This window comes from Quercus lobata, chromosome 2 (genome assembly GCF_001633185.2).
Source record: "Quercus lobata isolate SW786 chromosome 2, ValleyOak3.0 Primary Assembly, whole genome shotgun sequence".
NCBI classification, from domain to species: Eukaryota; Viridiplantae; Streptophyta; class Magnoliopsida; order Fagales; family Fagaceae; genus Quercus; species Quercus lobata.
This window is the reverse complement of record NC_044905.1, coordinates 96577735-96599283: the sequence shown is the minus strand read 5'-3', so window position 1 is coordinate 96599283 and position 21549 is coordinate 96577735. Positions and strand designations below refer to the sequence as shown.

General features: G+C 31.5%; 1 protein-coding gene across 1 annotated transcript; it reads right to left on the bottom strand.

Annotated features, from left to right (window-relative positions):
* Positions 1 to 1438: 1438 nt before the first annotated feature.
* Positions 1439 to 10222, bottom strand: LOC115977376 (small nuclear ribonucleoprotein E-like). The gene is made up of 6 exons (XM_031099199.1): positions 10058 to 10222; positions 9919 to 9945; positions 9740 to 9802; positions 1913 to 1991; positions 1778 to 1823; positions 1439 to 1704 (listed from the first exon to the last, which is right to left on the bottom strand). Exons 1-6 carry the CDS (start codon positions 10097 to 10099, stop codon positions 1695 to 1697), a joined length of 267 nt encoding a protein of 88 aa, XP_030955059.1. The 5' UTR covers positions 10100 to 10222; the 3' UTR covers positions 1439 to 1694.
* Positions 10223 to 21549: the final 11327 nt, after the last annotated feature.

Genomic DNA, 21549 nt, shown 5'->3' with positions numbered 1-21549 from the left:
TTGATACTGTCTGAAACATGATCTAAGTTCGCACCCATTGTTTGTCCACTAGAAAGTTTCACTCAATCAGTCATCCAAGGCTTCCACAATCAAAATATTACATCCCTCTCTCAAATATTAGACATGATGATTCATTTCAAAGAAAAAGAACACAATGTTCGAACTTTAAAGGCTATGGAATAAGGGAGGGGGGAGTAACAAACAAGCTAAAAGAATACAAGGATAGGTATGTCGTATTAGTTGGTTTGGAAGAGAGAAAGGAAAGAAATGATATGATATGTGTGGAGGATGAGTCAGTAATCAGTAGTAGTATTAGTGGCTGAAAAAAGAGAACAAAAGGGTCAAAGCATTTGCCACCTGATGAGGAGACATATGGTATACAAAATGCTTAACTTAGGACAAAGGGGTGCACCATGACGAGATTCGTGACCCCTCCACCATTCCAACCCTAATCCCCTAACTGGGTCCTTCTATTTCTCTAATTAGTTACTTTCTTCCTACACACCCGGCCCAGCTGACTGACTCATTTCAATCACACTGAAGCTCTCCCAACCATTTTGCCCTGCCACTATCCTTTCTTTCACTCTTTTTTTTCTTTTCATTTTCATCATTTAGTTAAATTATTGAAACTTCATATACAAGAGTTTGAAGCTGGTTTTATGCATTCATTTGATTAAGCTTTGTTTTTTTTGTTAGATAAGAAGGATTTGTAGCTATGACATTATTGATAGACTGACACAACAGTTAGTTTTTGGTATATTACTGGATTCAAATCCATATTCTCTATTCAATGACAAAAGGATTAGCTAGTTTTTAATTTTATACTTTTTTGATATACCTATAGTTGGGGTAAGGAAATTTGAAGCTTTGAATTCTAGATATCTCTGTTGAAAACATATACAATGCAAATTAATTGAGCTGCAAAGCTCTTAGCAAAAGGCTTTACTCGTTAAACTAACTAAAACCCACTGCATTTGAAAAATTCTTGTAAACCAAACACGAGATGATGAACTTTTCTTGGTTCCTTAGGCTACGGCTTTTAACAGAAAGCGAGAACACGTTCTTGTAATGGATATTCCATGGCATCATCCTCTCTGTACATTATCACAATCAAAAGATTATAGTACCAATCCAATACAATATAAATACATTCTCACAATTCAAAGCATTCCCACAAATTATATGAAAACTATAAATTGCTACCAAGACAATTGAAGCATAATGATACTAAACAATGTGTCTGGAGTGAAGATCATAACCAAATTGAATCAGTTCAGACTTTCAGTGCATGTAAGCCACAAGAGTCTCTACACATCTGCTTAATTAATTTTTGTTAAACGATCTTAGAAGCAAAACAGTGCCCTTTTGAGCAATATGAACACATTAATTGATCACCTAATCCAACAGAAAAAAATTAGCTGCAGGGTGGGCCAATAACTAGATCAAAGCAAGGCAGCATTTGATTCAATCAAATCTTTCTTGTGCCATTTGAATATTACACCAACCCAAACCATGTATAAGAGTTACAGTGCCAATGTATCTACTCAATGGATAGAAAATCATTTATAAGTTACATAAATCATACTTAAATGTCCAAGATGTATCTAACATAGCCGCAGTACAAAGATGCTAGAGACCTCCATTTGATGGAAAAGGCAACATGATGCCAATTTACACAATTGCTGGAATCATCATCACTTTCCACTGTAATTTGAAAAGAAAATTGTTAAGAGAAGAAATCGAGAGAGAGAGGCGGTTGCGGTTTCAATAAACTTACGAATTCATCATCAAAGTTATGTTGTCTCCCTTGAGAAGAATCCGCCCTAAACAAAACAAATGAACCACTTCAGCGTATACACATTTAGGAGATGAAATACAATACACAGAAAAAGTAGTGAGAAAATGAACCCACCTAAAGATTTCCTGCTCTTCTTTTTGACATTGACTTCTTCAGCATCATCCAAAACCAAATTCATGTACTCATCAAAGCCCTGTAAGGCACAAAATTAATATATTAAATGAATTTACATTTATTCACTTATAATTATGAAAGATGCTTGAAATGCTGACATTTTATTTAATATATCTATCACTCCTTGATGGCAAGGACTCGTCAAATCCCCATAGGGGCACAAAAACTAACATTTGAACAAATCAACATTTATTCACTTGGAATTATGAAAGATGCTAGAAAATAGAAATGCTGACCATTTTCTATATAATATTTATCATTCCTAGATGGCAAGTCTCTAAAGAAATTATTACCCTAAATCTATTGAGAAACTGATTGTATTACAGAGTGAAGAGATTTAAGAATTTAAAAAGGTGCAGCAAAAATGATGTTAAATTTTTCATTTTTATTTGGACTCCCAGGCACAAGCACAGACACACAAAAAGACATAATGCCCTGAAGAAAGGTAGAAACTGGTGTGCAAGTGATAACCTAGTTCTAAAACAGAGTGCAAAACCTGATAACGTGCCAAATGGTCCAACTTTCTTTTTCTACTGTTTCTTGAATGCTTTATTATTATTATTATTTTATCTTATTTTAATTTTTTTAAGTAATGTATTTTATTAAGAGAATAGACTATTTCATGTGCACAACAATGAACACAAAGTAGCCAAAAAGATTTTAAAAAAAAAATTATGCACAAAAGTAAAGTGATTCTTTGAAATCTAAAAAGGAAATTGCTATCTGTAAGACACATAGACCATTCAAACAGAGTTCTAATCATCACTGGTTTTAACTTTCATTGAGCTTTCTGCAGCTTCAAAAGGGTATCTGCTTCATTCCCTCCGCAACGTCCACATCAAACATAAAGGGACAAGGTTCTAAATATCTGATGAGTGCTTCCCAAACCATTTTTTCCATCCAAACAACACATCAATCACCCACTTATGTAACACCCACTGAATCCTAAATGCTCCAAAGATAAAGCACCACAAAGCATAATTAACATCACAATGTACCAATAGATGATCCAATGTGTCCCCACAACACAGACAGCACCAACTAACTAAATAGAATCCTCTCCTGATGAGATTATCATGAGTAAGAATCCTCCAGATTTTATAACCTCCAAAATTTAAACATCTACATCATATATTAACAAGGCCTTAATTTGTAAGGAATAAAAAATTAATGCATTTTCATGGCATGGATTAGTTGCTATTTGCACCCTAACAACTGATTGACAAATCTCAAGGACTAGCTTTTTTCTAGCAAAGTCAGGCACTTAATTGCAGCAGTGAAGGTGGCATACAAACGTTCAGCTTGCAGTCTCCATCAAGCCAGCTACCCCATATAAGACTGTCAAGGCATGAGCTAAAGTGAACTACTTGACTAAGAAGTATATATGTAAGGAGAATATAGGAAAGCAAAAGCAAAACTGTGTAGTCTTGTAGCCATTAAAATATTTGTAAACAGATTGATACAGATGGGTGAGTGAATATCTTACCATATGCACTGATTAGAAACCATTTTGATAAGTGCACTGATTAGAAACCATTAGGTGTAGCAAATACCACCGCCCCATGAAGTGGACAGGGTGGGGACTGTTTTGCAAAATAATTAGTAGTGAGATCAAGAGGGGACATGTTGTGATTGCCCTGCCGTGCCTCAGAATATATTTAAATTTAATGAGTTCATAATATTACCAAAACACTCCTCAATTATATACTCTTATGTCTAGAATTTGTTGCCTTTCATGCCACAGATGCCTCTCTCTCTCTCTCTCAGAGCCTTTCATGCCACAGATGCCTCTCTCTCTCTCTCTCTCTCACACACACACACACACACATCCATGTCTTCCTCTCCCCCATCTCTTTGAGATGTCTTCAACAATCACTACACTCTAGCTCACCACACTTTCCTATCCCCAATTCCCAAACTACAAACCCCTCAAAACTGTAAAGATTTGAGATCCGATGGTTTCTCAAGTAGAAGGGCTTCATGAAGACCAGTAGTGGCTTCAAGATGGGTAGTATTAGTTCAGTGAGAAACAACATTGGCTGCTTGAGCTTCAGCTCCCGAGCGTCATCACCTTGCCTGATTGCCCTCCACAGTTAGTTCATTTCTCTCACTTTGTGGAAATTGGCTGGGACCCAAACCTCATAAAAAAGTTCGGATCTCCCTATCCACTTCTCCTTTGGGGCCAAACCTTATAAAAAAATAGTTCAAGATAAGGATTGAAAAAGGGAAAAGCTTTGGATCTTATGAAGGATATATGGTTAAAATTTGGGATTTATCAGAAATTTTCAGAATTTGGGGAGGGGGTACAAATCCCCATGGGGCAAGGACACACTGAGTAATTACCACCTAAGGTGGGGGACAGGGGACAGAGGTCTTTGAGCGAGGCAAGGGTGAGGAATGGGATCCATGTAGAAAACCCTCCAAGTTGCCATCCCTCATAACCATATCTGCTCATGTTGTATATACCATATCAAACATTTGAGGTGACAAACTCTATTTATGATTATAATGATGGCAGAATTGGAGATGAATAGAAGAACTTTATAGATAGGAGGCAATGAAGGGGTCCAAAAAGGTCGCCATGGAATGAAGACTCCAATCCATGTGAGACTTCAGCTTTTGAGTAAGGAAGAGGCTTTAGCCTCTTTGCAATGAAAAGAAAGTCAGATTGTTGAAAAAAAGAAAAGAAAAATAATCACGTAATATTAGTATGTCTCTACTGCCAATGAGCTCTAGCTCAATTGGCACCTCCTCCTCCTCTATGTGCTAGGTAGAGGGTGGGGTACTGAGTTCAAGACTAATTAGGTGCGTTTGTAACTTACCAATCAAAAAAATATTAGTATGTCTATACTCTATATTAGCCAACTCAAACAAGCCATATTCCCAATTATTTTTGGGTCAGTTAAAGATAGTGAGACTGTGAGAGATGGGGGTGGGAGATGTAAGAAATGACCAGGGCTACCATACTAACATGAAACGCTACCATACTAACATGAAACGAAGCCATAGGTAAATAGATGTAGCTCATAATCAAATTATACACAACAAAAATATCCCCATGGGGGGAACAAGAATGTTCTATTACTCCACCTTTAAAGCATATAGCTTCATTTTCGGATAAAAACTTTTAATTGTTTCATAACATACATTCCCCAAGTCTCTTGTAAGGGCAAGCCTCAAAAGAGTATACATCATTACATCTGAAAAGTAGGATCACCACACAATGGCATTCCCATTGGAACTCCAACAATTTAGCTGATTGGCTTTATACCCAAATGTCAACAGTTAATAATTGCACCACATCGGTCAGCTATTTTGCCATTTTCAGTCGAAACCTACATCTTATTATGCATGACCAATTTGGTGCAATCCTGTGCATCAAATTTCACTCAACAGCCAAAATTAGACAAAATCCATTGTACATTGATCTAAGAAATCTATAGAATACTGATGCTAATAAGTAAAATAAGAATAGGCCACAGTCATGGACAGAAAGGTAAACCAAGAAATTACATGTTTACAAAGATTTCAAAGTTCTTAAGATGGAATTTTGACAATATTGTCCCACAGATACGTTTGAAATTCAAAATATATAGCAAAAGTACTTATCATATATGTTAATAAAAAAATTCCAGCTCTAAATCACAGCTCTCCACATACAAAAACTTTCTACGAACCTAAACCATTTTATTTTTAAACATGTATGACAGCCAATGCTGCAAAACTTTGGGATGATTCAACAACAATCAAGCCTTAGTCCCAAACTCTTTGGGGTCGGCTATAGATACAATTAGGATCAACTACAAGTAATCTCTTCTGCCATTTCACTTTATCCAAAGTTGTTAAGAGCCTTGTAGCTCAACTAGTAGCTCTTAATGTTTCTAAGGGATGTCCAAATCCCATCTCCCCCAACTATCAAATTATCAAAAATAAAATTCTATCCAAAGTCATACTCTTTGTTACTTCCTTAATTGAGATATCTTTTTTTACTAATTCTACTAATTTTGTTTTTTGGTTTTCCTCTATGAAGCACGGGTGCGTTTTGGGACTCGGGTGCGGGTGCGGGACTCGGCAATTTTTGAAAAAGTAGGGCGCGAGTGCGGTGGGACTCGACAATTAAAAAATTATTAAAAATATTTTTATTTATATTTTCTATATATTTTTACTATTAAAATATTCTTAAAAAACACATTAATATACTTGATTCACAAAACAAAGAAAGAAGAAGGCAAGAAACACATCTGAGGTTAGAATTTCAGCTGCTCCGGCGAGTTTCAAGGCCAAGTTCGGCCTGTTTCGGCCGTTTCTGGCCGCATCGGCCGCCGGCAGGTACGACCCGATATGGCCCGATTCTGGCCAAATTAGCCCGGTTCGGCGTGAATCGAGCCACGTCGATGCGAATCGAGCCGAGTCGGCGTGAATCCGAGAAAAAAAAAAAAAAAAAACTCAGATGCGGCACCGACGTGCGGTCAACCGCGTCGAACACCGCGTCCCGCGTCGCGTCGCGTCGAACTCGGGTGCGGCACCCTCCCAGTCGTGTCCGTGCTTTCTAGGTTTTCCTCTACATTTCTTCATTCCTTCAACTTGAATCAACTCACTCTTTCTCATTTGTGCATTAATCTCGCTCCTCTAAACATGATTAAACCATCTCAAGCAACTCTCCCTCATCTTTTCATCAATTAGGGTCATCCCTATCTCTAACCGAATTTCCTCATTTCAAATCCTATATTTCTATATATATCCACTTATCAAGAGACTTATAACTCAACTAGTTGGCACCTCCTGGTGTTTCTATAGCATCCAAGGTCCCCCCCTCCCTCATTGTAACTATCTAATTATCATAAATCCTATACTTCCGTATAACTCCAATTATCAATCTTAAAATTCTCATTTCAATTACACTTAAATTTTCTTAACTCTTAACAATCCCACATTCAATATCACAAAACATAACTGGTCTTATAACAATCTTATAGAATTTTTCCTTTTAACCTACATTCTATGATCATATAATACTCTTGATTCACTTCTCTACTTCATCCACCAACCTGCTCTTAATTTATAATTCACATCCTCTTCAGTCTCTCCATATTTTATGGATTATGTAGCCATTATATCAAAAGCTCTTGTTTTTTAGGTATCTCTTGACCATCAAATATTACAATCCCTTCTTCTTTGTTTCTACTTTTACTAAACTTACATTCCATGTACTCTATTTTAGTCCTACTTAATCGAAAGTCTTTAGATTATAAAATGTCTCACCAAATTTCTATCTTGGCATTAACTCCACCACTAATTTCATCTACTAAAACTATATCATCTGCAAAAAGCACACACCAAGGGACTTCCTTTTGAATCGATTTGGTGAGCTCATCCATCACTAGAGCAAAGAGCTATGGACTGAATGTTGATCCTTGAAGCAAACCTATAGTGATAAGAGACTCACTTGTAATACTCCATTTGTCTTCACACTAGTTACAATTTAGTCATACATTAAGGATCCTTAATTAACTTAATATACTTTAGAGGACGATTCCAATCTAAAATTTCTCAACGAGCACATCAATGAAGTTTTAATTTTGACCATACTTGCTACTCCAAATAATCTTCAAAGAAATAAAATAACCAAAAGCTTAAATCACAATGCCAAATTCATGGCAGAAAACTTTCAGAATAGATAATTAATGCATAGATAATAATGAAAATAAAGCCAACAGTACTGAAAAACCACACAATAAGTTCTTTCATTGTGGAAACCGAAAGTTCCTACAAAGTTGAGTTTTTTCATTTGGACTGCGACATTGGGGAAAATTTTGACTGTTGATAATTTGCAGAGGCGGCAAGTGGTTGTTGTGGATTGGTGGGAAGACTATTGATCACTACTCCTACACTGCCCTGTAGCTCAAGAGTTATGTGATGTGGTGTGTTCTTTATTTGGGGTTCATAGGGTCATGCCGTGTGTTGTTGTGGAGCTTCTAGCTAGTTGGTCAACCACTAGCTAGTTGGTCAACCAAGTTCAACAGACACAAAATTAAGGAGCTTTAGAGTATGATCCCTCAATTCTGAATATGGGGTATTTGGAGGGAATGGAATGGGCATACTTTTAAAGGGGATGAAAGATTGATTCACGACTTGAAACTTTCATTATTTTAGACACTGTTTGAGTGGGAAAATGCTACAAGTGTTTCTATTCTTAATTCTTTGCATGATTTAATTGATTTTTGTACTTTCATGGCTAGTTAGTTTAGATTTTTTGTTGTTGCTATATCACAATGCCTGTGTGCTTTGTATTTTTTTCATCTATTTTTCAATGAAGTTAACTACTTATCAAAAAAAAAACTAAGACATAAGGGCAAGTTCATGGCAGAAATGTACGAAGTTTGATAATCAATCCATAAATTATAATGAAACAAATGAAGCCATCAGTATTGACAAATATGCAGTTAGTTCAAGAGGTCAAGTATCAGGAAAAGATATTGTTCCTTCAATATCCAAGCTGACTATGTTTACCTATGATATACTTTAATCATAAAAAGATAGCAAAAAAAATCTCAGTGACCCGAAAATATTTTTTCTAGTGTAGCCAATATTTCATTCAAAACATAAGGATAAGGCGGTTTTTGATTTTTTTGGCAGAGCTATGCATTGTTTAAATAAATGAGAGCTTCGAAAGTATGACAGAAAAGAAAGACCAATACATCTCAACTTATTAGAGATCAAGTGCATGGAGATATAGAGAGGACACATCACACTTAATTAGTCCCCCTCTTTCAAAGCTTATTTCAGAAAATTATTCTAAAAAAATAGAATTTCCTAAAACTATTTTTGGTTTTCAGTCTAAGAAAAAAAAACCATCGAAAAAATTATGCTTTTGGAGCTTTCTTATTGCTCTCTAGAAATAGGTTTTAAAAACTACTTTTTTTTTATAAGTAGTTTTAAAAACTACTTTTTTTTATAAGTAGTTTTAAAAACTACTTTATGAAAACATAACCAAACAAGCCCTAATAATCCCTCAACCAGCAGCTTTTTAAGTTTTCTATTACTAGGATTTTAATTCTACATGGTTACAGGTTACTTAACTGACATATGTATAAGACAAATTTCCCAAATGAAATGCTCATCAAATGAAGAAGTTAAAACTCTTGATAAAATTTTGAGCTTGAAATAAGTAATATTTAGTACCATGCTTCTAAATTTCCTGGTTTGGCCACAATGCTATAGATGACGAGAGCTCCCATGTGTCCCTACTAACTATAAACATTGCAAACCAATCCTTACTTATAAACAAGGTAATATAAATCTCTCCTTTTAGTAAATCGCTATATTATAGGCCGAACTGGTGCTATCCAACCCTAAACCTGAGAAAGCAATTTCATGAATCATTTCACTCAAATATTCCAACTAATCTATCTACCAGCATGACAACTCTAGAACAAGTCTTAGACATTGTGTAACATTCTCACTTCCTTCATCAAATGTATCAGTCATGAAATTAACCCTCCAATCACACCAAAAAACATTTTAGATGTTAACACATCCTTCTTGCACCACAAAATTTATGTCGCTCCAATTTTAAACACTTCCCAAATTTAATCTTCCCTAAAAATTATAGACTTTTTAAAAATTATTCCCAAGCTAGCTAAACCACAAAACCAATAACCAAAAAATAAAAAAAATTCAAAATCTACAAACCATAGAAAAATTTAGTAGTAATAAAAAAAAAATAAAAAAAAAATACAAGATTTACAAAGTTAGACATAAACTTACAATGATTCGGCCTTCGATCCTCAGGTCTTTCTGCTCAAAAAGCCAAATCTGAATGCGAGCTTTCTGTACCAATTTCCAACCAAAACATAAAAAAGAGCAAAAATTAGCACAAAAGCTCCAAGACCCATTAAAGAAAAACCAAATCAAAGCAAACCCAAAAGCCAAAAACAAAGACTTACACTCTGAAGAAACCTGAAAATCAGGTTCTGGCGCCGCACGAACCCCAAGAAACCAAACAACAAAAAAGGGAAAAGAGTGAGTGAACATAGGAAAAAAACAAACAAATACTGAGAAACGAAAGTAAAGGAGTGAGCTTACAATGGGTTGGGTCATAATCCTCTGAACTTTGGTGCTCGCCATGGCTGCCAAATTCGATGGTTCTTCAGAGAGAGAGAGAGAGAGAGAGAGAAATCGAGAATGTGAATGAGGAGAACTAGGTCACAGACTCAAAGAGAAGGGTTTTAGACTTTTCGGGGTTTTTTCTTTTTCCTAGAAACGGCGTCGTTTTATATTAAATTCCGTTTCACAGTTCTTATTTTTTTGGGGTTCGAAATTTTATTTGATCCATTTATTTCACATCCAGCCTGCTACAAAGTTTAAAAAAAAAAAAAAAAAAAAAAAAAAAAAAAAAAAAAAAAGGACTGAAATTGGGTTCAACCATTGCCTAGTGAGGTAGTGAGGCCCTTTACTTGGATTTTCTAACGGTTTTACAAATAGCTCAATTTCATCTAAAAAATATTTTGTTTATATTTATTTATTTAATAAATTAATTAAATAGGCTTTTGAGTTAAGTTCAAACACAATAATGTGTTCATTAATAAACTTACAAATATAAAACTCAATCAAATATATATACACACATGAAATGTGTATTTATAATTTTATATAGATTTTAGATTTGATTTTCTAAATTTGTAAATAAGTCTCAAGATATCAACCTCTTATTTTTAACTTATTGGTAATTTATTTTTTTTATGAAAAAAAAAACTTATTGGTAATTAATTTATTGGTAATTTATATGATCCATGTATTAGTGAAAATCATATATATAATTTCTTACATTACAAGATTAATAAATCTAATTTTTATAAGTTCATATATAAAAATTACTTTATTTAATAAAATAAATTAATATAATATCAAATTTATTATTGTTGCTAATTTTAGAAGGGGAGAGGCAGGATCAAATCCACGGCAAATGGGAGGGGAAGGGGATGGGTGCCACTGGACTTTGCAATTATTGGTATATTAACAATAATTTAATTATTAATCATTAATGAAGATTTATAAATCATATTATATCATATTTCATATTATATATAATAAAAGTTAGGCTTAGACGCCGTGGTTGCGCCAAGTGGCTTCACCAAATTGCAGAAATTTTAATAAATTTTTAGATTTTAAGAATAGATATATACATATTTTTTGGATAAATATGACAAATCAAGTAATGAAATAAATTAATATTTGATTTACAACTATAGCAGTTGTGTTTATCTAAAATGTTATCAACAAAGTCTAAAATCAATAGACTCTTCATCTAATCCTTTTTTTTTAATTTAAATTATATTATCACCTGTAACAAAAAAAACAAAATACGTACATAGTACATGTTAAAGTTGAAAAAATAATATTAATTAAAAAAAAAAAAAAAACCAACAACATAGTACATGTTTCTATGATATTAAAAAAAAAAAAAAACAGATATAACTACACTTAAAAAGAAAATAGCAAAAAAAAATATATAATAATAATAATAATACTACACGTAAAAAGAACCTTATTTTTTATAAAAACAAAAACCAACAACATAGTACACATTTATATGATTTTAACTTCTCCTATAATTTCTAAGTTGATAAAAATCATAATTTGATTACAATCCAAATTCTTCATCTAATCCTTTATAAAAAAATTCTTAATTAAAAAAAAGGTAAAATTTAAGTTGATAAAAATCATAATTTAATTACAATCAAAATTTTATCTTTATTTGATTTCAATCTAAATTCTTTATCTAATCCTTTATAAAAATTAAAATAAAAATTTACTTAAAAAAAACCTGCAACATAGCACACGTTTGAGTTGAAAAAAAAAATCTTATTAAAAAAAAAAAGTTGAAAAACAAATCTTAATTAAAAAAAAAAATAGCAACATAGAGCACATTTTTATGATTTAAAAAAAAAAAATCGATATAGCTACACTTAAAAAGAAAACAGCTAATAAAAAAATATATAATAATACACGTAAAAAGAAAATAGCTCTACCAATTAAGTTTGAATTCAAGAGAAATTGAGTTGAACTAAAACTCTACTAAACCTACTCCACTCTACTATTTAAGAATGCTAAAATCAATACATAAAAAACCAAAATTAATTAAGTGAAGAACTACTAAATGAAGGATTTGGCTTCTTCAATGAGAATAGCTATCTTCTTTTTACTTTTTACTTTTTGCATTTTTCTATTAATGTAGTTCAATTATTGCTTAAATTCTATGCTTTTTTAAAAATATTTTACATAATGCAATTCATCTTAATTATTGATGTATTTTTTTGATTTAGTGTTCTTAATTGATTGTGCAGATTATTTCCTCACTTATAGCAATATCAAGATGGCTAGATACAAATGACAACATCAAAATAGTTAGACACGGGTAATTTATATGTAAACTTTTACACATTTACATTGCAATACAATTTTTCTTTTTTCTTTATGTACTTTCATTTATCTATTTTTTAAATTATTTTGATTGTGATACTCTAGAAGGTCTAGATACTTATATTTTTTTTTTTGTAATTTATGGAATATTTGTTTTAGTCAAAATATTATCACTGAATCTATTTGGGATGGAGCTCATCTACAATATGAAATTATGAGATTTATGTGAGAAGAGCTATCTTCATTTTTTTTTTAGTTTCTATTTTTCTATTAAAGTAGTTCAATTATTGCTTAAATTATATGGTTTAAAAAAAAATTAGATAATGCAATTTATCTTAATTATTGATACTATTTTTTTATTTGGTGTTCTTAATTGATTATACAGATTATCTCCTCCCTTATGGAAACATTAAAGTGGTTATGATTGGTAATTTATAGATAAAATTTTACATTTATATTGTAGTCTAAATACTTGCATTTTTTGTAATTTATGGATTTTTTTTTTGGCCATATATGCAAGAAATTTATCTATAATTAGAATGGAAAGATTTTTAAGTGCCACACACACACACACATAATCAAATTACAATTTTAATACTAAGATCTTTTAAAAATTTAAAACTTGCCATAATTTTTTAAAAATATTTTATAATATCTTTTTTTGCAAAAAAAAAAAAAAAATACTTGCATAATATACATTTTCCATGTACTTAATTTTAAAAATATTTTTACCATTTTATTTGTTATTAAATTTGATTATATTATCAAAAATAATAATAATTTATATATAAGTTTTTTTACTAAGCCGTGCATCGCACGGGCATAATACTAGTGAATAAATAATTTTACACACACCTAATCAAGTAGTATGAGCATTTCAAAAAATATATCTATACTACTATTTAAAAGGCTTTCCCTGTTTATATCGGATTTTTTTTTTTTTTTGTTCTAAAATACTCCTACATCCCTATGTTTAGGTAAAAACAAAACTAAAGGACAATCCGATAAAAATATAACTCTAATTCCCACTAAAACATTGCCTAAAAAATAAGGCCACTCTCCCACTAAAACATTGTCTAAAAAATATGGTCACTCTCCTATTGATTTTCAAATTTCTTTATTCACTTATAAATTAGATTCTCAATATAAAAATTATATATATAAAATAAATAAATAAAAACTTTTTTTTTTTTGCTACAACCACTTAAAAAAAAAAAAAAAAGAAGTCTCATCCCACTCTCCCACTAAAACATTGCCTAAAATACATGGTCACTTTCCTATTGATTTTCAAATTTCTTTTATTCACTTATAAATTAGATTCTCAATATAAAAATTATATATATGAAATTAAAAAACACAAATTTTTTTTTTTTTGCTACAACCACTAAAAAAAAAGTCACATCCCACGCACGAAGTGTGTGTGATGAGGCTAGTATATATATATTACGTGTAATAATAATAATAGGTAAAACTGAGAGAAAATTCAATTAGATTTTAAATTGAAATTCAATTAGAGTCTAATTTTGTGCTATGTGTTCCATCTAATGTAAATTTTTAAATTTTTGTGCCAAGTGAGTTAATTCAATGTAAAAATTGGATTTCAATTAGAGTTTAATTTTGCGACATGTGTCCCATCTAATATAAGTTTTTTTAATTTTTGTACAAAATGTGTTAATTTAGTGTAAAAAACGAGGAGTCCAATATAAGTAAACCATAAAAAAAAAATGAATGATTTAATATTTATGAGCCTTTTTTTTTCTTTTTTTTGGTAGAACTAAAAACAATTCAAGTTTATAAGTCATCTATATATATATATATATATTAATAAGTAAAGCTAAGAGAAAATCCAATTAGATTTTAAATTGAAATTCAATTAGAGTTTAATTTTGCATCATATGTCCCATCTAATCAAAATTTTTAAATTTTTGAACCAAATTAGTTAGTTCAATGTAAAAATTGGATTTCAATTAGAGTTTAATTTTATAGCACATGTTCCATCTAATCGAAATTTTTTAATTTTTGTACCTAATGAGTTAATTTATAGTAGAAAACGAGGAGTCAAATATAGATAAATCATAAAAAAAATAATCATATATTTAACACTATATATAAAATTAAAGGAAGAGAGAGTTTGAATGATTTTATATTTATGAGCCTTTTTTTTATAACTAAAAACAATTCATTTGACACAAAAATCCAATTAGATTTTACAATGGACAAAGTTTAGTTACAAAATTAATTATAGATTTAGGCTACAAACTTACTTAATATCTTTTTATTGGAGGTGAATTTTGACAAATCTACAATTGGATCACATCTTCTTCTTATATCCTCCATGCTTGCAAAATTAAGAAAATTGAAGATTAATAGCTATGTTATCAATAAATTTTTTAAATTGCAAGTTTTTGTAATTTAAAATTATTTACAAAATATAAGTTTATTGATCATATAATAAATAATATCCGATTAACACAAAATTTAACATGTGTATTAAGAGCGCAAAGAACGTGTAATTCAATGGTTAGATTTTCAACATATGTTGTAGTATTTATTTTATTGAGTGAGTTTGTAGTTTTAAGCTACAACCAATTTTGTAGCTAAACTTTGTCCTTTTACAATTGAAGTCCAATTTTATGCCATGTGTCCTAAATTATTTATTTTTGGAGAGAGTTTTATTTCTTAATTTTAGAATTAAATGTGAGATCATATCATAAATATTCATTCAAGTGAATTATTGTGTATAAAAATCAAAGAGTTTAGAATTAATGAACATAAAAATATTTAAAAATTTGATAATTTACATTTTCTACCTAATAACATTCTTACAATACTTTTTAAAGAATTAAAAAATATATATAGGAATGACTATCAATAATATTTAAATTATAGATGTAAGATTATTATACTATGTATCTTAATGTATATTTTTTAAGTATATTCATGCATATGCATGGGACTACGAGCTAATATAACTTTAATCTCAAGCCGGAATCTTATGTTTGAAAAACATGTGTTTGTAATTGGGGCAAATTTGACTTGATCCATGGGCCCAATCTAAACACTTATTTATTAAAACTTATTAATTAATATATATCATTTGTTTCATAATATATTATACATTTATGCAAAGTTTTTTTGTGCGGGTTAGCGACTAGTATAACTTAATATTAAGCTTGATTCTTATGTTTGGAATAAAATAAAATTAACCAATCTTATTGGGAAGCCTTCCATGAAGAGACAAGAAAAACAATGTGATCCTTGAGTCTTGATCCCTTGAGGAGAAAAAATATGGGATTCCAGCCCAATCAAATGAGATGGGCAATAATATGGGCGATGATACCAACCAATTTGCGATGACATAGCAAGATGCAGGTTTAACCCCAATTCCATAAAAATGAAGCACAGGCCATAAGTTGAAATGTTGAATCATGACATGGAGAATATATGGGCTATGAGCCCAATCCGTGGGGCGATGAAACAACGTTGCCATGAGTCCATTGTGTGATTTAGAAAAGATAAGGGCCAATGAACCTGTTCTATGAAGTGAAGAGTATTGAGCCCAACCCTAAAAAATATAAGGATTTTGGGGTAAAGCCCAATCGGTATGGTTGGAGGGGAATTTGAGCTTTTCTACGAATTTAGTCCAAATCCCATTTCTTTATTTTATTTGTACAAAATTTAGTTATAAAATTAGTTATAACGTTACTTTATTCATTATCTTTTTATTGGAGGTGAATTTTGACAAATCCACCATTAGATTACATCTTCTTTTTATATTCCTCCATACTTGCAAAATTTCTATAAAATTAAAAATCAATAGCTATGTCATCAAATTATAAGTTCTTATAGTTTAAATTTATGCACAAAATATAAACTTATAGATCACATAGTATATAATATTTGATTGACATTAAGAGCATAAAGATCATGTAATTCAATGGTTAGATTTTCAAAATATGTAGTAATATTTATTTTATTAAGGTTGTAGTCTTAGGCTATAACTAATTTTGTAACTAAATTTTGTCAATTTTAAACAAAAATTAGCTACAAAATTAGTTGTAGCATAAAACTACAATTTTAATCAATATCTTTTGATTGGGGGTAAATTTTGAAAAATCCACCATTGGATTATATCTTCTTCATATATCCTCAATGCTTGCAAAATTTCTAGAAAATTAAAGATTAATAGCTATGTCATCAACAAATTGTTTAAATTGCAAGTTTTTGTAGTTTAAAATTATGCATAAAATATGAGCTTATAGATCATATAGTAAATAATATTCAATTGATACAAAATTTGACATGCCTATTAAGAGTGTAAAAAACATACAATTCAATGATTAAAATTTTAAAATACGTAGTAATATTTATTTTATTGAATAATGTTGTTGTCTTACACTACAATCAATTTTGTAACTAAAATTTGTCTATTTTTTAAAATAGTTCTGACATATATAATAACATTGCGCCATGTTGCAATTGGGAAAAGTCATGGGTTCGATACTTCGATTGTGATGGGGTTGGCCAGCCTTTCCGTTAAGAAATCTAATAGTAAGAAATGTCAAGAATATGATAGGATTCTTCCTCTTGTTCAAAGTCATTACCGTATGAGAAAATTAACCATGTTGCAATTGGGAAAAGTCACGGGTTCGATTGTGATGTGGTTGGCCTTTCCGTTAAGAAATCCAAGAGTAAGAAATGTCAAGAATATGATAGGATTCCCTTTTTTTTTTTTTTGGCTGAATGAATATGATAGGATTCTTCCTCTTGTTCAAAGTCATTACCGTATGAGAAAATTAAGAATCCCAGCCTCCCAGGTTTCAAAGTTATTAATGCGGCAAAACTCCAAATCTAGCACACTTATATATGCCTTTCCTATAAGGCCGTAACGATGTTATATTTTAACCGAAGGAATGCGTTTAATCCCATCCTTGCAATCAGCAACAATGATAGCAATAACATTTGAAGCCTGGTCTACATCAACAACTAGCTTGGCATCTAATAATAATAATAGTAATAATTCTGAGACCATAATAATGAGCCAACACGCATGCATGAACAAGAGCTTGAGCCTAACAATGTCAATAACTAATTAACTATACAATCCCTCAGGGGAAAAAAAAAAAAAACTAGAAAATATATAGGCAAGCGCTTTAGAATCTTAGATCTTATTTAATCTAATTAATCAGCGAACGAAATGCTGCAAGTATCATGAAAACATTTGTTTGTAACTCATCTAAAAACTTTTTAAAAAAAAAAAATAGTTACAAAGTAATGTTCTTAATGATTTTTTTAACTAAAAAGAAAAAAAAAAGTTTCAAAAACTATCATTTTAATTTATATTTTTTACAATAATAATTATCCTTAAAAGATATTATAAGAAAGCACTGATTTACCAAATTTTAACAATCAACTTAAAATATGGTCCATATCATATTGAGAACGATATGTTTCTCACTTGTTTGGTTTATTCTTAAATAGTTAAATGATATCTATATCATCGTTAATAAGTATTTTTCCCCCCAATAATCGGGAGAATGAGGGTTTAAATCTTAGATATTAAAAATATAAAGAGGCGACAGCTAGTTGAATTTCAAGATTTTTCCCCCATTAATGAGTATTGACATCAACAAAGAAACTGATATATGTGCTAAGATCCATGGGGCCCGATTACAATCAAACGTGTTGGCCTCACAAAATGTAGTGCATGGTCTAGTATTTAAGTAATTAAAATTTTACTTCACTAAAGAAAGCAGAATCTTAAAAAGATGACTGGCATATTTATAATTATAAAAATGAAAAAAACTTAGATATAGTATCTTAGGTACTCAATTTAAAATTTAGAAAACTCAGCTAACAGGGGCTTTAACATGTACCGTTTCTTTTCTTTCTTTTTTTCTTCTCGTCTTTTTCTTTTCTTTTTTACACCTTCTCTTTCAAATCTCTCATACATGCATTTGAAAAAGCGAGAGAAGTTTCATTAAAAAGAAAAAAAGTGAGAGAAGCAAAATGCTTTGAAGTTTGAACATTCAATGGCTTTGCACAGTTTCACATTGCTGTGTTTGATGTGGGGGGGAACCAAAGGATTTGAGGTGCATGAAGACAAGATTCGACAATGGCAGATCAAAGACGTTGGAGAAGTGTCAACAATGGCATATCAAAGATGCTGGAGAAGTGTTGACAATGGCAAATCAAAGATCTTCAATTCGAGAGCAGAGAGCTCATCTCAAATTCATTTTTTTCCCTCTCTTTCATAATCCTCTATTGTGCTTGTTGCGATTTTTTGAAAAAGAAAAAGAAAAAAAAAATTACATTTTACCCATCTGTGGTTTACCCAAAAAATACTTTGTTTACCTGTGATTTAAAAATTAGCACTTTACCCACTTGAACTTAGCTTCATTTGTCCCCCGTTATCCATCTCTATTAAAAAAAAGGGTAAATTTGTATTTTTGTTACCTTTTTATATCTCTCTCATCTCAAAACATAAAAAACTGAAAAATCAAGAGAAAAGAAGTCTAAAAGCTAGCTTTTGTAAAAATTAAAACCTAACTTTTACATTTTCTTTTCATGTATCAACTTTTAAATCTTTTTTTTTTAAAACCTTCCCCTCTTTCTATAGAATTAAAAGTTAAAATAGAAGATCTACATGACCAGACAAAAAAAAAGGAATAAGAATGGTGAAGAGGAGGACCATTAGGAACATTAGGAAATAATGATGATCCAAATACTTCATAAATGGCCAAGAGCCCAAGAGCAATTGCTTGGCTTCTTCACGATCAAGAAAATTCCAAATCCCAGCCCACAGTGCAACCAAACGACCCCAATTGCACAACCATAGGAATGCCACAAACTCGAAAAAAAAAGAGAAAAACACACTAGGTTACGTTTGGTTCAATGAAAATGCTTTTCCGAGCGTAAAATCATTTTAGGGGAAATTGTTTTCATGTAAAGGAAAATGTATTCAGGCTGTTTGGCTACCTCAGAATTCATTTTATGGAAAATCAATTCCCATGTTTGGTTCGTTCAAACATTTTACGGAAAATGTTATTCGTTTTACGGAAAATCAATTCCCATGTTTGGTTTATGGATCATTTTACATAAAATATGAAATGCCTTACAAATCTAGCACTTGCATTATTTAGACAAACCTATAACAGTACAAAAATAATCTTCCACTTCAACATAAAAAATAATCATCCGAATATACCTATAATATTTATATCAAAACAGCCACATCAATCTTTCACCATTGGCATTACACCTCCATGGTGCACAAAAATGGTACCTACACATAGTATCTGAACAGTACAAATATATAATTTGGGCAATTTTATCGTCCCAATAATACAAAAGATTACATATATAATACAATGGTAGGTGAATACTAGTACTACAACAAAATTTAATCTCTAAAGTTATGGTCACAGTTAACATGAAACAGACAAGTCAGAGGTGTGTGAACAAAAAACTATCCATCCACAGCTTTCTTAGCTTAACATTCTTGGCCAAAAATCCCCGTGCTGCCTTCTTATTTTCACAGAGATGGTTAAAGGCAGTTGCAAGCATGTCTTCGCTATACCCATCCGCCACCATAGCCATGACCTCAGAGTAAAGAGCTGTGTAATCAGCAGGCCCCCGGTTGATTTCTTTCAAAGTCACAACAATTTCCTTCTGGTGATCAAACAGATCAGTTAGCACAGTATCATCAGAGGGAGGTGCACGCCCCTTTTGCAGGACTTGGTAATTCCCGACCTAATAGTGGATGACTCTACCGCATTCTTCCCTTTGTGCACCATACCTTCCTCCCCATTGTCCGCCACAAACTCAGTACTGTCCCCATTTTCTTGCTCATTCTCAATATCCACATACGACTTAGAAAAGCTACCCATGGTTGTATCCTTCCCCACTACAATAGCCAATTCATCGTATATCTCAATCTTTTTGTTTAGATACTTCGCATGCTTATGATGTGCCTGTAAGAGAGAAAGGAACGTATAATAACAATGCAATAATCACTTCAATCATAAATTCAATATTCAATTCAATATAGATGCCATTAGATGATTTAGGTGAATGATAAACAAAAAAAATTGTTAGGTAATAGGAGACATAACCCATGATTTTGAAGATAAGTACAACAGAAAATACAATGTACAAATGCTAAGACCAGATTTTGCAATAGATTCGCACATGAAAGTTATATTTGAAAATTTGTAAAGGTAATGGAATCCTAAAAGAATGGCACTATAAATTTCATATAAAGAGGGTACTTGGATAGCCTTGTCTTGTTCTCAATTCATAGATTATAAAAGCCAAAAACATATATTATCATTTATATTAAGAAAATATAGTTGGAAGCCATACCATGACTTCTTCTTGATATGTCTTCGCATTGCACGTTATCATTTTTAAGTTATTGTCCCAGTCGAAACCACTCTTCTTCCTAATGGTTTGAATAGTGGTCCACATGGTCCTCAAAGTCTGCAGTTGATTCGCTACATAAGAAGGGTGGCACTTGACTCCAAATTGAGCAAATATCTCCTTCGCTACAAAAGCAAAGGAGCCGGCCTTGAAAGTGTTAGAAGGCTTGTTGCCCTTTGCAACCTCTTCAGCAAGTAGCCTAAACAGAGTCATGTGCATGGGGGCAGCCACCTGAACTGTTTAGTGCTGCCCATCTTCTCTTTTCCCTTTAACATTACTGTATATGAAAATTGTATAGTGAGAGTAGCATTTAGTAATTACGCTCGGAATATGAACAACAAATCAAACACACATACAACCATGCATATAGATGTACACAATAGAACGAAACATGCTAACACTGGAAATAACAATGTAGTGCTAGAAATAACAATGTAATACTGAAAATATTTTTTCTTTACACCACCAGAAGTCTATAGTAAATACATTGTCCTTACAGAAAAAATACAGCACATATTACAATCATAGAAATCTAAATAAAGTACTACTCTCCACTCCTGGTATAATCAGATCACATAACTTGGCATATCTGATCTCTCTAAACATTCCACACTCTATTGTCTTCAATGGGGTCCCAACGTGACTGTGTTTCTTCTTGGGGGCTACTAGACTCTACTTGGTTCATTGCAGCTTCCATAATATGGTCATTTGGTTTAACTCCCATATTGTGATTA